Source organism: Pundamilia nyererei, unplaced genomic scaffold (genome assembly GCF_000239375.1).
Source record: "Pundamilia nyererei isolate P.nyererei 1_Seehausen unplaced genomic scaffold, PunNye1.0 scaffold00032, whole genome shotgun sequence".
Classification (NCBI taxonomy): domain Eukaryota; kingdom Metazoa; phylum Chordata; class Actinopteri; order Cichliformes; family Cichlidae; genus Pundamilia; species Pundamilia nyererei.
This window is the reverse complement of record NW_005187433.1, coordinates 887,084-902,999: the sequence shown is the minus strand read 5'-3', so window position 1 is coordinate 902,999 and position 15,916 is coordinate 887,084. Positions and strand designations below refer to the sequence as shown.

The window sequence follows — 15,916 nt, the reverse complement described above, 5'->3', positions numbered from 1 at the left end:
GTGTGTGTGTGTGTGTGTGTGTGTGTGTGTGTGTGTGTGTGTGTGTGTGTACACATAAGTAACCAAATGAGGCAGTGACATGCTCTGCCAAGCCCCGGACACAGGACTCATGAAAATGCTAATGGTAGCCGGATTAGTGCTTTGGCTGAGGAAATATCCCTCAACTATCGGTAATAGCAAAATACCCCACTGCAAAATACCATTTAATTCTTCCTTCTCTTCATTTCCTGAAAAGTGTAACTTTGCATTTCTTTCCCGCCTTTATTTCCTCCTGTTTTAATTCCTTCCTTCCTGTTATCGCTCCCTCTCTTTTGCTATTATCAAACAATCATTTTATTTCACTTTTTTTCTGCATTTTTCGTCCATGCTTTTGGTTGTTTTATTTTTTTTTAAGCCTTAAAACATACTTAGTTGCTTACAGCTACATATAGCTAGGTGTTACATACTCTGGTCTGAATAAAGTAAAGTTTGCTTCTTTTGAACTGTAGATCTACACGCAATCACTCGCTTTTCCTCCTGGATAACTGATACAGCTGTCATTGATCCCAAAGAGAAGCGGTGGCTACAGAAACTTTCTGTCACTGACTCTAGAAAACAAGCCCAAACCTTTGCAAAGTTGCAAAGTTTGCAAAGTTGCTAGTTGAAAGGCCAAAACTTCTAACAAAGTATGTTTTGAAACTTAGCCCTCCTGTCTTTCCTCACCTCATCTGTTCTTCGTTCCTGCATTGTTAAAAGTCTTTCTTATGCCATTCTATGATGTAAGTCACATTCATTTTCAGGGACAACGAGGCAGATCGTAAATAAATAAAACAATTTCATGCTTCCTGGTTCACTTCTGAATTCTGAGCGGGAGTAAGACGGTTCTCAACTGTCCTTGTTCATCCGACCAAAGCTGGGGCGGAATTAGATGAGATGAGATGTGTGTGCTTGCGTGTGTGTCCCTACATGTGCGTGCTGTGGGTGAAGTTACAAAGAGAACCCTCAAGGAAGCTCCACACTCATCAAATGATAACTTAAAGCTTTCTAGTGCCAAGATGATCAAACGCTAACTGATCTTGCCGAGCTTTAAAGGCTTCTACAGTTAAAGTATTTTCACTTACAACAAAGAGCTTTTTTTTGCTGGCAGTTCTGACAGCAGCCCACCTGAGCACCCGCTGTCATTCAGCTTTACTACATTACTCATCCAATGAGATGAAAGACAATATGTTGTAACCTAATTCCACCAGGTCAGAGTAGCTGCAGTAACTGAAATCATTGAAATTATTTGTTACCTGTGTCATGCTTTGAATTGTTTCTTAGAAGAGAGGTCTTCATTCGGGTGTATTAACTTGGGATAGTCTGTGGGGGCTACAATAGTCAGCCAGAAGTAACCAGTCAAAGTATATTTTTAATGTGTCTCTGCTGTTTCACCAAATGCTGAAGGTGCTCTTTCGGCCTGAGCTCTAGTGACTTATTTTAAAGTTCAATAAATCAGTTTGAGATGCAGTCATGAAAGGATGGTTATCAAAAATACTCAGCAAAGTAATCCTCACACTATTACACCTGGAGGCAGCATGGATACCTGTTTTCATGTTTATACCAAATTATGAGCCTACCGTCAGGATTCAGCAACAGAGATCGAGTCTCATCAGACCAGGATTTTTACTTTTTTTCCCAATCTTCTGTTTTCCAGTTTTGTAGACTCAGTTTCCTGTTCTTAGCTGACAGGAGTGGCATCCCCTTCAGGGTTTGACACATTGTACGTTCAGAGAAACCCTTCTGTTTCCTTGGTTGTAACAAGTGGTTATTTCATTTACTGTTTCCTTCGAACTAGTCTGGCTGTTTTCCTCAGACATCAACAAGACATTTTTGCCCAGAGAACTGTTGGACACTGGCTATTTTCTGTTTTTTGGACCATTGTCTGTAAATCCTACAGATGGTTGTGTGGGAAAATCCCAGTAGATCAGCAGTTTCAGAAATACTGGACCATCTGGTACCAGCAACCATGCCATGTTCAAAATTATTCTTTACCTCAAAGCTGCGAAGAAGAATTTTAGAATTTTGTAAAATTCCTCTTGGAAGAAAAAAAAAAAGATACCAGCTTTAGTAATAATATCTTGCATTGTATAACTTAAAAAACGAACACAAAATGAAACTTCAAACTTTGTGTAACTTAAACAAATTAAAACCACAGTCGTGCAAAGATTAGTCCTTAAATTTAGCCAACAGAATTGCTTGTGCTTTGGCTTTTGACTCTCTTTCGCGCGTGCAATCTGTCCATTCACAAATTCAAAAACAGGCTACTTTCAAAAACGAGATTTTGATTTGGGACTTCATTACAAAAACTCTCAACTGTCATTACACCTTAGACAAGATTCAATGATCAATGTGCAAGATAACACTGCAGATCAATTTTCCCATTTGTGCAAGTGTACTGCTAGACGATGTCATCCAGCACATCAGTGAATTGATGTCCAGATTTTGTTCTTTCTGAAAAGCCTATTTATTTGAAGAAAAAAAACAGGCTACACCATTAGGTGGAGGGAATAGACACATGGCAGTCGTGTTAGAAACAGTAAATCAGAGCATTTCAGAGAAAACGAAAAATACATGCATGTATAAATAAATGCACAGCACTCTTTTGCAGAATTTACCCTTTTTATGTTTAAAGAGACCACATGTTGAAGCTATATATCAGATACATTTTCCACCATTTTTAAAAGAAAAAAATTAGTTTGTCTCTCGCCTGTGAAAGATTAGATTTTTATGTTACAGTACATCGACAAAGGGGAAAATAAGGGACTGCAGTTACTGTGCAATATGAGACTGAGGATAGAGGGCCAGTAATGTGGACACAAATGAAAGAACAAAGCTAAAGCTGGAATGACAGGCGTTTTTAGGCCAGGCAAGAACATGTCGAACAACGGGATGTCAAAAAAATTGAAACCCTGTGATCACATTTTTTGTCTTTCTTTTTGTTTATGTTTCTATAGCTTGTTAAATCACATGGTTGATTTTATCTTCAAACTAATTCTGGGCATATAGCTGACAATATTTTTTTCCTGGTATTTGCATTGCACAAATTTAAATCTGCATTTGCATCGGTCAGTAATGTCCAAACACTTCTTGTCTTGGTAAATTTCACACCCTTCTTTTAAGTGTAAATCCTCTCTTTCTTTTATCTCTCATATAAAAAAAGCACTCCTTTGTCACGCCCCAGCTGCTATCGCAGAGGTCATCAAGTGAAGGATGTGTTCATTACTCATGCAACACAAAGCTACTAGTATATGTTTCAGGTCAGATGGATACTTTAAAAACCTAAGGGACGCCCCACCCAGACATATTTCTCGCTGTTTTGTTCTGTGCTTGCACATGGTTTTCCTCTGTTAGGTGCTGTTGAACAAAGAAAATTTATTCTCTCTGGTCTCTGCTGACTTTACATTGCTCTTGCTCTGCCAGCATGCAATTTTCTTTTTCTTTTCTTTGTGTGCTTCCCTAGTTTTTTCGGGATTTTTAAAATTTACTTGAAAGTCAAAAAGAGATTGTTAACATCTCTTTCTCGAGTGAGAAAGCAGTCTTGTTTGTATGTGCCAACAACCATCTTTCATATTTTCAATCATTAATTATGTGCTGCCTGTTTATGAGTCTTCATAAGTATGCATTACCTTTTTATCCACATTGCTTTCATCCACTGCTGCCATCAGTATGTTATCAGACATTGAGATTATTACTGTGGTTTTCCATTTGCTTGTGTAATGCTATGTTTGCATCTAGATGGGAAAGGGTTTCATGTAGCTTAAGTGGCAGGCCGGTGTGTTCCCTTGTGGGAGTGATCTAACAAAGACTGGGTCATTCAATATCATCTGAAAAGCTTTCAATTGAATTCTCTCAATCTCTCTGTCTTGGTGTGTTCCTCAGTGGACAGGTATTCAGACACACATGCCTTTTCATTGGGGAGTGATGGCTTCTCATCTTCTGTCTTGCCACAGATACCTCAGACACTTTTTTCAGCTAAAGCTTTTTATTTCAGTTCAGCTTTATTTAAAGTCTTTCTTGCATTAGAATACATTGCGACCTTAAGCATGTACTAATAATAATGGTAGTAGCAATATTAAATAGATCCCTTCTATCATGTCAAGACTTGCAAGATATAATAAAAAAATAATAAAAATTCTAAATCATGTTTCAGAGGCTGGAAGATCCTAAATAGTGAATGTATTCTGTCTTCAATTCAACAGGTGCTTCTGTTACACCACCCCTGCCTGTCTTTTCCCCTTCCTGCATGTTTCAAAGCTCTCACTTTTCATTGCAAGTTTTTATTTGTGCAGATATTTGCTGGACAAATACTGTTGCAGGTCTTTGGTGAAAGTTCATATTTGTTGTTCTCTAAATTGACATTTCACCAATTAACCTTGAGAGTGCAGCCAATTGCTGCTGACCACTGCTAGACTTGAAACTATGAAAATTGTTGTTATTCTTCTAAAGTAAAAAAGAACAAAAAAGTGTGCAATGATATAAATAAGTATCATTAAAGTAACAAGTTAATGCCTTAACTCCACCTTTATGACACAATTTAGTGCTATATAAAACATTATGCAACTGTCTGAGTGACCTTAATATTCCCCTTTAACTAACTGTTTATACCCACTTTACAGTAAAGCCAGACCCCCCGGAACGTGTGACAGCGACCCCGATCCGCTTCAACCCTCGGAGACTGGAGGTATCCTGGCACAGCCCCGCCACGTGGCCTGACATAGATAACTTCCCTTTAAAGTACTTCCTTCGATACCGGCCGCTCATCCGAGAGCAGTGGCAGCATGTGAGTACCTTTTACACTAGTGCTCACAAAGGCCCCCCCTCCCCCAAAACATGGTGCGATGAGAAATACGATGTGACGTGTTGCTATGCCATTATGAAAAAGGTTTAATCCAGTGGAGCAGAGAAAATTAGCTTTATTAGTTAGTGCAAAGTAGAAAAGTTTTGTTTTTCTTTTCTTTTTCAGGAAAATTTTAACTTACAAGTGGAATATCTGGCACAAGCCAAAAACAAGAAAGAGGTTATAAATGGTCAGAACAGTTTGCTCAAACACTGTTTTCTTAGTGTCTGCAAGTCAACACTAGGATAGAAGTTAATTATTAATTATTGGTGCTCTAAAGAAAAAGGGTCTCAGATAGCGCAGCCAGAGTTTGAAGTTATCACAAAAAATAATCTTTTAAATGGAAACGGCATACTGCTTTTTTTCTTAAAGCGCTAGGAAGTATCGTTTCACGTTATAATCTTATTTTTCCAAGAAATGCTTACTTATCTGGCACTTTTATTGAAACACGGGGATAAGCCTCTTTTTTTCTTCTACATTTGATCAATAGTATTTCCCAAGGTAAATTGAACATAGAAATTGTTTGTTTTTTTTTAAAATCCCTGTCAAGAGATGCCTCTGAGAACAATTACTGAATATTACGAAAAATTGGAGTTTGATCCCTGGTCAGACAGACACAATTGCTCGGCTGCTTTGGTGTATGTTACTTAATCTGAGTATTTTTTTGTGGGTTCAATTCCCTGAGGGCTTCATACAGTAAAAGCATATGTGTCCACTATAGGATTCCTGGGATAAAAGCTCTGTCTACCAAGGTCTAATATTACAGGGTTATTAACATGTCAATGGTTTGCTAAGGTGTTGTTCCAAGAGCTTGAGTTACAGAGCCTGGCTTGGAATCACATGGACACACTAACACACACACATTATAAACCAATACCTTTTTTTCTCTTACTTCATTCATCTTGTCTGTCCTTCAACACCTTCTTGTGTCACTGTCTTTGTATTTCACTCCACCACCCTCACCCCCAGTTTCTTTGTTTTACTACTTTTCCTCTCAGCTTTCTTTGGTTTGAACTGCGGAAAAGTTCGTCTGATGGTACTTCTTTGTTTCTTACTTATTCTACACTTCAAATAAGAAGAGTTTTGGCAAGGTTGTAGTTCTGTACAGCAAACCTTAAAGCATTTTGGTGTCGAGTTATTTCGTGATAGTGATTTAGGTCTATTCACCCTCCAAGCAGGCCATCATGAGCTTTACAAGAAAGGGGAAAACAACTGCAAAGCTGAACCGAAGACATCAACAAAAAATCCAGGCATCCTTTATTAAACCCTCCTCCTGATAAGCTGGCTTTAAGACCCTTCACAGCAATGAACTGAAAGTCTAAATAATTGCTCAGCTGAAAATTAATTAGAGCAATTAGAGCAAATGGTTTAATGTTTCGAATGAGTCATGAAGTACAAGAATTGCCAAGTCCCTGCTTCTCAAGTGTGGGGATTTGTTCAGTTTTGTATAATTGACTGCCAAATTGCTTTTAGGTTTTAGGTAACATAATAGGTATTTGGTTTTAAAGAACAGAATGGGAACAGCCAGCAGAACCAAGTTCACTTAGTTATTACCACATCTCTCACATCCTTACAAACACAAAGAAGCGATATCAGAAATGATATATAATCTCTTTGTGTTACATCTTTCTACAAATCTTCTGTGACACAGTCACACATATGAATGGCAAAGTGCTATTTTATAAACATGTTGACATTCAGTCTCTTCCTGCCTCTCTGTAGTTATAATAAAGCCTCAGATCTTTGTGGTTCCAGCTGATGATTAAATCTGACACACACACTCAAAGTTTTTCTTCTCCCCCTTGCTGCTAATCAATCAATATGTGAACCGACGCGTGACCTGAAAGTTGGGAAACCTTAAGTCAATATTTGGATTTGGTAAGGAGACATAATTTGGAAATTGCATAAATAGAGTCGATGACAGCTGAAAACTCCAAGGTTTTCCGTTTTTGCGGCATTCTTTGATGAATGTTATTGTGGTCACGGTTTTTATTTTTGCAGCCGTTAGTGTGGTTTTCTGAAGGGGAAATTCCGACACCATCACCTCTGGACTTGTGAGCACTTTATAGTTGTGCTTCTGGCTCCCTTTGTTAACAGTCGGTTAACCGTGTTGGCACTGTTCTCAATCACACAGAAAGTGTGTGCTGAATTTGTATTTGTATGAGTTGCCTAATTTCTCCACTAACTTTTACGATTATGCCACTTCATTGAAAAGGTTGAGTGGCAACTAGCAGACAGCCTTGTCATGTTAGAGTACCATTTATTATTAGAGATGTTATAAATGTAATACATTTGTCTAAACCTCGACATAACCTTCTACATTTACACTTTTTTGCAATTGTAATACGCTGGTATTGAGCTTATTGACACTGGTTTGAGTAAAAACACACCCAGAGTAGGTTGATTGAAGAACGAATGACACAGCAACCAAAATTGCAGCTTCAGTTGCAAATATTTTGGCTTCTTGATTACTTCCACACCGTCTTGTTTGAAGAATAGTAAATAGGGCAGACAAAGCTTCTTTCAGATAATTTTGAATGCCACTATACAAGTGAACCTACTACTTCTCCTGCCGCTCCCTTATGCACAAGGGGTCGCCACAGCAGATGGATGACTTGGCACAGCCCTCCCAGGGATTTGTGTCTCTTGTGTCTCTTTCCAAACTTGAACCAGGGATCTTTCATGTGTTGGACCACATTATTAGACCACATCGTTGCAGAAATTTAAAATACACTGAATCAAGAACTGTACTACTATAAAAAAAAAAAAAGTTTATTTTAGAAAACCCAGCTTTTGGCTTGCTACTGCCCTTGTTGAGGATGGGTTTAATGACTATCTATGGTAGTGCACTGTAGCAGCAGATATTTGGATTTAGAACTATCAAGCTGTGACATAAATCAGTAATTGAAGTTTAATGAGGCTGCCAAAATAAAACGCACTATTTACTGCCCCCCATATATACTTGATTGATTTTAGTATCAGAGGTTTAATACAACTTGAAGTGCTTAGTGTTGCTTAGGAATTCTCCTTTAATGTGGTCGGACAGCAGAGTTGGGTGCGAATGGCTTTCACATGTTATATTTTGAAATGTGTTTTCAGTCAGAAATGAAAGCGGTCATGTGATCAGACTGATCCTCAGAAGAAACCATCCATCGTGCTGAAGAATGAGGGGATGACTGGGACAGATAGGTAGAGTGATGGAAAGTCAGATGGGTGGAGGCAAATGAGGAAAAGTTTTGAAGTAGAGATGAATGGAGTGCGTTAGAGAAGGAGATTGGGCGTTAATGGACAGCAGATGCTCATAGATACATTAAAACGAGACACATAAATGAGATAGACATGCATAGATACACAGATGCATTTGAACTCGAGTCCAAGACAAGGGGGACAGAAATATAATACAAAGTCCACATTTGAAAAGATGTAAGGTGAAATTGAGCGCATAAGACTGAAACCATATTAGTTGATTATGAAAAGTGACAGAAGAATGGATGGTTAGGGAGAGAGGTATGGAGAGAAAAAGAGAAATTGCTGTATGGAGAGCAGTGTGACAGATAAATGGATGAAAGTTGGAGAGACGTAAAGAAAAAGGGAGCACAAGAGGCTGCTTTGAAAGTGAAGTTTTATAGGCTATTGGTGTTTGAAGTTTAAGGGAGGTAGATGAATGGTTCATTGGGGGGGGGGGGATGAGAAAATATATCTGAAACATTTTAAGCCTTAAACTAGTGGAGTGAATGGAGAAAAAGGGAGGGGGAAAAGCTTTAGACTTAGCAGAAACAAGCCCATTGGGGAATTGAATTGTACATATATTTTTTTAACCTTTAAGTAGGTGTGCCAGACATAAAAACAGCTACAAAAACACTAAAAACCAACAGAATGGTGCTCTTATTGAGCTAGTGGTGGTTTGTAAATGGATGTAGTGCAAAGTAAAGTGCAGCATTAACAGTGAAGCCCCCCCACCACCTAAATGTTATTTCTCTTAGATAGCTGAACTTCATGGCATGGAATAATTTACTGCTTTGCTGGATTTCGAAATGGGAACGCTTTTTAAATGTTTATTTTTCTGTGCCTGCCAAACAACTGATTTGTGTAAAATTACAACTAGTTTAGGAGTCTTGGTACTGAGCTTTTTTCAGATCATGAAGCTGCTATTACACATTTGAAACAGTGCACAGTCGTTTAAAAAAGAACGTTTTTGTAGTCCTGTGAAACCCTAAATACAGCCTAACTGCTTCCATAGGAATTAGTAGGGCAAGCAGCATCCAAGTGCTGCTAATTAAATGCCCTCGATCATCAGTGACCCCCTCTTTCACGAGCACGAGTTTGAAGGATTGCTACATCCTAAAGTCAGACTGTGCAGTCCAACAGCTACATCTCCACTCAAGTCCACAGGCCTCAGTTAGCATGTGCAAATAGAAGAAAAAAACGCTAAAAAGTTGCAAAACACTGAAAAAGTATGAAGAAATTAAGACAAAGTGGAGCTGCTTGGCCACAAAGCATGGTGCCATGCTTGGTTAAAACCAAACACAACATATTAGTACAAACACTTCATACCAGTCAGACCTCAACCTGGCTGAAGTGCTGTAGCAGGACCTTAACAGAGCTGTATATAAATAAATGTGTTTATATGTGTGTGTGTATATATAAATTCTATGAGCTACCTAACCATGAGATGTACTTAGTTTTTCACAGCATAGAGTAATGTGATTTGTAACACACACATATTGCCCCTAGGAACAAGTAAGTCACCGATATGTGATTCCCTTGTAGTTCAGTAAAAGCAAAAAAAACCCCCAAAAACATATTAATTATTGATCAGTAACTCGCTGTAAAACAATGTAGGATGATGTGCGTGAGCTGGCATCTTAGTTGTTGGCAGATAGCCACACTTCATACACATCATTATCACACCACTGTTATATCCCTAGATTCATCAGTGGTCATTTCACAACAAGGAATGCACATACTTGCTCCCAACCCTTTACTGACTCTTTGTCATCAACAGGTTTCAATTATTAATTAAGCAAATTAAGCAAGTGAGTGTTTAAAAAATAAGGAGGATTTAATCCATGAAACTTCCTCTTCCCCTGTTCATAAAATTGAATTTCTTTCATTTAGTGTCAACTAAAAACACCTTAAATTCAGAGAATGACCGCATCCACCGTTTCACTTCACATTACGTCAGTACACTTTATCAAGAGCGAATTATCAAAATGAGAACAGAAACAACACATGAAAATGCATCTGTATATCTCTAAATGGTCGGTGAATTGTTTTGTTTCCCATGGCCTTGTGTGCATTGTTTCCTCACGCTCCCTTCAGACAGAGGTGAGCTCATACACTCACAGCAATTAAAGCAATGGACCAGTAACTGTGATAAGAACAATTTCAGATTGCTCAATATTCAGTTCATGGTATGAAACTGCATCTGCTGTGCTGTAATTGCCCTTTGGGGATGATGCTGAACTCCAGGCAAGTGAAAACACAGATATTTTCATGCAGACTCGGAAACACACACAGAGACAGATACGCAGATATGCAATTAAATGCTGGTATGCATATAAATCAATACTCACAAATATCACTGCACACATACATTCTTTTGCTTCATAATTACTAAGCCTACCATGCATACAAATGTCAAGAAATCTCTAGAACATGCATGTGTGTATATGCAAAAGCAGTAAACACATAAATTATTGCTTATATTGATAGACTAAGGTGGTTAGTATTGGCAATATGCTGAAATAACCTTTTGCATTTCTGCAAACACCATGTCCACCTACAAATACATACAGCATTCATACACCAGACATAGTGAAAAACAAGAACTGGACAAAAGATGAATAACCACCATGTTAAATACATAAATTCAGAGAAACTGATGGAATAAATGCAGCAGTCGAAGCAGAAAGAAAAGAGGCAGACCTATTTTTTTTCCTTCTTTAATCTTCATCTGCTTGAGCAAAACAGATTAGCCTTTCATTCATTTATTTATTCCATATGTGTGCTGCATCCTCTCTCCGCCATTCATTCTTCTCCCACCTCACATTTGGTCAAGCTTCTGTCTTTTTCCTTTCAGTTTTTATCCCTCCTTTCTTCTCCTCGCTCCTCCTAATTTTTCCAGCTTACGTACCGTATTGTTCCCGTCTTGCCATCAGTCCTTTTCCACCTCTCTCCATCTGTTCATCCAATGTGTGTGTATGTTTGCCAAAAGTCTCTCTCATCTAGCAAGCACTTAGATGGATCAATAGTGAGGCACGAGTTGTATTTGTGTGTGCGTACGTTTTAGTTTTGATTTTGGAACATAAATCTGTTTACACAGTCATACGGTATCGGGAGGGGTCAAAAAGCAAGTCCTTGGTAATTTTAAGGTTGGAGTCTTGATTTAAGGTTTGGATAGTGCTAGGCAAGAAGTAGTACGGTTAAGGATATGCTCTAAAGGATTTAATGTAATCTCTTTGGAAGTGATGGAAACATGAAGTCACAATTCACATGCACTGCTCATAGTGAGCGTATTTGATTTTTCTGTAAATTTTTTATGCATATGGTGCGTAACTAGAGTATTGTATTTTCATGAATAACATTATCATGGCGAAGAAAAAGCAGAGATTGGCACTGAATAAGAACTTACTGATGTGCACATCATGAAAGCGAAAAAGTGCTTCTGAACTTTCTCCATCTTCTCTTTATTTCCACCGTTTCTCTTTTTATGTCCAAATTTCCACCTTTGTGTTTACTTTTCACCTTTCCCTCCCACTCTACCATTAGTTTCTATTTCCAGCTTCCACAATCTCTTTTTTTCCCCCTTTCACCCGCTCGTTCATCGACATATGCACCCTTCCACCCATGCATTAAGCCACCTGTCTAACCATCCGTCCCTCAAGCCATCTATTTGTATCTATAGGTGCACATGATAAATGTGTAGACCTTGTTTGGGAAAAACATCCCATCTAAAGGACACTGCCACAGACAGATCATTTATCAAACCCCATCATCCTAACACTCAAGCACATAGACACACAAACTGCACGTTCAGTGCCATCTCATATAAAAGTCACCATCATTAGGCTGTGCTGTCAAAATACATTACAGCTGGATCAAAACCTTTACATATACTCAAAAACATTTTGCACAGGGAGACAGAGAGAGTGGCATGGTCTTACACTGTGCAAACTCTTAGCATTTTATTAATATGAACTTTTTTTAAATTATTTAATAATTGAATATGACAGTTACATATATTCCCCACAAGAGAAGCCTAAAGATTCTCTAAAGGGGGGGGGGGGGGTTAACAAGTTAAAAGAGGGCATATGAGTCATCCAAGAGAGAGGTCTTATCTTGTGTCTCTTTCCAAGATTGCAGTTGGAATATTTCAGCATTTTCTATTTGTAGTCCTTTAGATGTCTTACTGTGTAGGGGTGAAATGAAGATGAATGGGGCCACTGCCCTCTCTCTGCCTCTATTGATTTCTATATCACTGTGTCAGTCTGGCCTGTCACACACATATCTATCTGCTCTGACTTAGCATGATGCACACATGTCACGCACTGACCTCATCTCAGGGGGTCTTGCTTCTCATGGTCAATATAGTTCTAATTAAATGAACATGACAGACACCAAATGAAGTCAACAAAGCCGTGTTAAGGATTTGGAAAAAAATATATATACCTGCTGCTCTCAGTTCTCTCAAGTTCTCAGTCGTGCTTCCCAGATTAGACTGAGTATAGAAAAACTGAAGACTGTGAGGTTTGTTTTACAAGGTGGGGCAACTCAGAGCACAGAGCGCCTGAAGATCAGGTAGCCTTGGCTCATTGACATGTTTCTCCTAAGAAGTTTTTTTGAAGTATGGTAAGGTTTACTGTCTTGCTAAGGGAGACTGCAGCCATTGGGGAGTGCCTTAACAATGCAGGTAATGCTTTATCAGCTGTGATTTTTATATGATAGTATGTTTCAAAATAACATCACACCATGTGGTTCTAATAAGAAAGTAGCCATTGTTGAGCAGCAGTTGAACAAAGCTCAGCATTAATACTTTGTTATCTTATAATTAATCATTTTAATCAGTCCTTGGTTCTTTCCCCCCTTTTAGAATTCACATTGTGAAACACTGCATCCTAATATAATTAATGCTATTTGTCATTTGTCTCATGGTTTTGATTATTTGAGAAATCAAAACATTATTTAATGGATGTCTGACTTCCCGTTCCGCACATGTCAAAGCAAAACATTCGAAGCTTTAAAAATAGTTGTTTGGCGCAAATCTCACATCTAAATAACTCCTCTTCTGAGCTCATTCAGTTCATCCAATGACAAGTCTGTGTAAAACGGTAAAGCATGTCAGCTAATTCAAGGTTGAGGGTCCAATGCTTGGTTTTGCTCACCAGCATACTAAAATGGCCTAAGCAGGGAAACTTACCATGAATTCTCTGTATGAGTGGAGAAATATAAGACTTACTGCAGAAGTGCTATGTAAATGCTGTTCATAATACATGGACAATAACCCCTTTTTCCAATATAAGACCATGATGTTCCATTTACTGTCTTAATGTGTGTATAAGGTGTGACATGTCACAGCATCTACATAAGGATGTGTGCATCTTTAAAAAAGGGCAAGCTTTCATTTGATCAGCATTCAGAAAGGCAGGATTATGAGCTGATAAAGACATTCTGGAAATGTGACTTGAGCTTTTAAGAGTTTCTACAGTAGAGGAGTAGGAGAAAGATGAACTCTGATTTTAGGTTTTATGACATGTTCATGTTTCACATCCTTAACACGCTGGCAGATAGCATAAAACAGTGTTAATACAGAGCCAACTCCACCTCCTGTGTTGTTCAAATTACTGCACGCTTTTTAAGGGTGTAAGGTCTAGTCCGGGATTTTCGATTGGCTGGTGGGGGGGTTCCTTTTACAGTAATTGCTGCTATGGTGATTGGGGCTTCAAAGAGAGAAATACTGTCTGAGAAATTACCCCTGGACCTAGTCTTCGTGTCCGTGTGTATGTGTTCTCAAATGGGAGGAGAGTGCGGCGGAAAAATGGGAGCTGTCAGTCAACCTAATGAGACCAACCTTCTGAATGCACACACACACACATACACACAGAGCGCCATCGGGCCAGTGGAAGTGCCATATAATTGGGTTTCCTTTCCAGGACAAGAGACATGCTCACTGGATTAGATCTGACCACCGACGCCAATTCCCTCCATGTCTCCTTCTTTCTGCTTTTTCTTCTCTCTTTTGCATCCTCTTTTCTCAGCCTCTTCATTTTTTCCCCTGGTTTTTCTGTCTGGTATTTCTCCTTTCTCCTTACTGGTCAGCATGTCTTATTGTCCTTTCCAGGTCAGCCTACAACCTGTAGCTTTATCAGGAATGGCCTTGCAGATAATGTGTACAACAAAATATGATATCTTAGCATGCATTATCACAATCATACAAGTTACAATTACAACTGTATTATTATACAAAGCCCGCCGTGATCACTGCAGTCCTTTGGAGTTCCTCTGTTTCTTTTTATTTCCACTTCCACTTCACAATGAATTTGTACCTGTGCACGTTAAGATGAGAGTAACCTCTATTGATTCTACATGGAAAGTATTGTTTGTAGTTTTTCAACACTGAACAAAGTACTAGACAAGACAAGAGCAATGTGGGGCAAAACAATTAAAGAGAACACAAGAAAAATGAGGCATGAAACAAAATAAATGAGATGGGCAGAGAAGAGGAAAAGCAAAGGGTCACTTACTTTCCTTGTAGTTTCTTAAGCAATCCCTAAGGAATGTTCACAGCTCGTCTCTCTGCCTCTCCCATTGTCTGGGGTTTTGTAGAAGTTTATTGTGTGTGTCTTTGTGCATATGTTATAACAGACTGAGAGTGACACAGTATTTACAAGCTGCTGTGAATAAAGTTAGAACAATAATAATATAATAATATATTAGTGTTAATTTCTGTCTTTACTACTAATGTAAATCTTGTCATGCATTCCAGTTTTATAGAATGACAAGAAATTAGATGTGTACTTTATTGATCCTTACACAATACAGTCTATCAGGTTAAGTTTATCACAAGATTATTGCTCAGCAGTAATAATGTTGTATTATTTGGTTACTAGAGTAACCTGGGACCAAACTAAACAGAAGCTCCAATACCAGCACATTTGTCTAAGACAGAGTCCCCTGACCTTTTTTTAAAACATGACCACCACACCAGGCATTCTCACAATTATCCATTTAGTTATTTGTAGACACCGCTGTCAGTGTGATACAGTACTTGAACAGTTTTTTTTTATTTCAGGATTTATTGTCTAATGCTTAAATTATATTTTTGTTAGGAGAATATATTTTTCTTGTAAGAAGTTGTTACATTGTTGCAGACCCAGCTCATGTTAAATACAACTTGATTTAGCTTGTTAATGAATTAGTCAGTGTTGCTTAATCAGTTATCTACCTGTACTACTTTTATTTATGGTGCTTAACTAGCTTGCCACCTACCAGGCTCGTTAACTTGCTAGGCTGGTTAGTAAACTTATTTTGTGAAACGCAGGGTCAGTGTTAGCAGAAATCAAAAGTAACCACAGGGTAGTGCTCTCTCTTCCTTTGATCTTCACTGAGATATGTGGGTTATTTTGCTTTGCTTTGTTTTGGAGGAGTTTCTGCTGGGAAATGTCCTAAGAATGTAAATGCTGCTTCAAACACAGTTCATTCACTTTGAAACTTGCCAGTAACAATCAGTAGACACGACCCACCTTGGGAAGATGGCGTTAGCGGCAATTAAAGGTGAGGTTTGGTTACCGTTGTTTTCTTGTAACGTCAGCAAGTATCTTCAAACAGCCATGTTTGCATATGCTGTGTACAAACAAAAGACATATGTGTTTATTCATTAAACAAGAAACTGTAGTAATATTTTAGTAATTACCTCCAAAATAGTCCGTTCTGTGGTTAGTCTATTATGGTTGAATTATTATCATATTATATCTCAGGGTTAGTGAATATTTACTCTGTCTTAATGAGACATGATTATGGCAAGATAAATATATATGTTTTTGGAGTGGCATTTTGTGTGCG

General features: G+C 38.3%; 1 protein-coding gene across 4 annotated transcripts in view; it reads left to right on the top strand.

Moving 5' to 3' along the window:
- Positions 1 to 15,916, top strand: part of cntfr (ciliary neurotrophic factor receptor) — a 130,575-nt gene that overhangs the window by 95,199 nt on the left and 19,460 nt on the right. For all 4 annotated transcript variants that reach the window (XM_013909839.1, XM_013909838.1, XM_005729210.1 and 1 more), the window contains one exon: positions 4,635 to 4,798. In XM_013909839.1, coding sequence (XP_013765293.1) covers positions 4,635 to 4,798 — 164 coding nt within the window. The remainder of the gene's footprint in view (positions 1 to 4,634; positions 4,799 to 15,916) is intronic.